Source organism: Notolepis coatsorum (assembly GCF_963971535.1).
Source record: "Notolepis coatsorum genome assembly, contig: SCAFFOLD_5342, whole genome shotgun sequence".
NCBI classification, from domain to species: Eukaryota; Metazoa; Chordata; class Actinopteri; order Aulopiformes; family Paralepididae; genus Notolepis; species Notolepis coatsorum.
The window spans coordinates 1-2,000 of record NW_028171368.1 but is presented as its reverse complement, the minus strand read 5'-3'; the positions used below and the strand labels follow the sequence as shown (position 1 = coordinate 2,000).

At 48.0% G+C, this 2,000-nt stretch overlaps 1 protein-coding gene across 1 annotated transcript; it reads right to left on the bottom strand.

The window, feature by feature from the left end:
* Positions 1 to 390: 390 nt before the first annotated feature.
* Positions 391 to 1,481, bottom strand: LOC311248279 (sortilin-related receptor-like; the record flags this gene model as incomplete). Its single annotated transcript, XM_084339188.1, has 2 exons — positions 391 to 587; positions 1,375 to 1,481. Coding segments are annotated over 2 exons (304 nt in total), but the record flags the coding sequence as incomplete, so codon positions are not given.
* Between the last annotated feature and the right edge of the window lie 519 nt (positions 1,482 to 2,000).

Below are 2,000 nucleotides of genomic sequence, written 5' to 3'. Positions count from 1 at the left end.
TTCAAGTTTTCAAGTTTCAAGTTTCTTTAATAGTTGTCATACAGAAGTACAGAATACTTTCATACAAAATGCTTCTTACTGTTACGCTCCAGAGACTGTGCTAGACAAGATAGTATCAAATAACATAACAAAAGTAAGCACAGTCTCGACGGAGCGAACAGAAAGGCAGCCGGTCGTAGCAGCCGCCATTCTCATATTGTGTGTGTGTGTGTGTGTGTGAGTGTGTGTGTGTGTGTGTGTGTGTGTGTGTGTGTGTGCGAGTGTGTGTGTGTGTGTGTGTGTGTGTGTGTGTGTGTGTGTGTGTGTGTGTGAACGGGTCAAATGTGAGGAACAAAATTTGTAAAGCGCTTTGGAGAAAAGCTGTTATATATAAAAACGCAGCCCCCTCACCTGCTGCCCCCTGCTGGTCGTACAGCAGCAGGGCGGGCTCGCCACACAGCTGCCCGTGGAGCAGGCAGCGCGCCCGCACGAGAGAAGGTGTAGTTGTGGCCCCGCAGGAGGCCGTTGACGCGGAAGTAGTTGTCCGTGGTGTTGCCCAGGAAGGAGGTCTGGTTGGTGACGCTGTCGTGGAGGTGGACCTCGTAACCCTGGAGACGCCAAGCCACGCCCACCACCACCACCAGGGCACACGCAGGGTTAATATAGATAATATAGAGAGAGAGAGAGAGAGAGAGAGGGAGAGAGAGAGAGAGAGAGAGGAGAGAGAGAGAGAGAGAGAGAGAGAGAGAGGGAGAGAGAGGAGAGAGAGAGAGAGGGAGAGAGAGGAGAGAGAGAGAGAGGAGAGGGAGAGAGAGAGAGAGAGAAGAGAAAGAGATAGAGAGAGAGATAGAGAGAGAGAGGGAGAGAGAGGAGAGAGAGAGAGAGGGAGAGGGAGAGAGAGAGAGAGAGAGAGAAGAGAGAGAGACATAAAAAAAGGAATATACAGTAACTAGCAGAGCATGACTGCAACACATCAAGCACAATATGAAGCGCTAAACATCTCGATCCATAAAATGAGCACATAAAGTACAGACATGATATAAAATCACAGTTTTTCCACATTAGGATCTAACATCCCAACAGGCCACCTTGTTTAATATGGTTCGATTCAGTTTTAAATAGACAATAATAAGTAAGAGTAAGATAAAATAGACAGAGTAAAATAGTGCAATAGTGCAGTGCAATAAAATAGTAGAATAGATAAAGATAAGAAAGATTGTAAAACATCTCTCTCTCTCTCTCCCCTCTCTCTCTGCCCCCCCCCCCCCTCTCTCTCCCTCCCTGTCAATACAAGCAAAACAGAAATAAAAACAGAGATAAGAATCTGATCATAAAAATAGGGTGTGAAGCTTGGCTGGGTCAGGGGTTAGGGGTCAGGGGTCAGGGGTGACTCACCCGGCTCTCGTTGAAGCCCTTCTCCCTGACAGCCAGACTCTTCCAGACGAGGATCACGTGATCTTTCTCTGGTAAGATCTTCAGAGCCTCAGGAGCAGAGAGAGCAACTGGGGGGGGGGGGGGGGGGGGGGGAGAGGGGGGGGGGGAGAGGAGGGGGGGGGAGAGAGAGGGAGAGAGAGAGAGAGAGAGAGAGAGAGAGAGAGAGAGAGAGAGAGAGAGAGAGAGGAGAGGGGGGAAGAGAGGGAGAGAGGGAGAGAGAGAGAGAGAGGGAGGGAGAGAGAGAAAGAGACGTAAAAAAAAAGGAATGTAACTAGCTGAGCATGACTGCAGCACATCAAGCACAATCTGAAGTACTAGACATCTCAACCCACAGCAGCAGTGTGTGTGTGTGTGTGTGTGTGTGTGTGTGTGTGTGTGTGTGTGTGTGTGTGTGTGTGTGTGTGTGTGTGTGTGTGTGTGTGTGTGTGTGTTAGGGCTGGGCGATATGGCCTCTAAATGATATCGCGATATTTTTTTGGCCATATCACAATACACCATATATATATATCGCGATATTTTGACATTTCCTCTAAAGCACTTAAAAATGCTTGATTTAACCCTTTTTTATCCACTTTTTCTCCCATTTT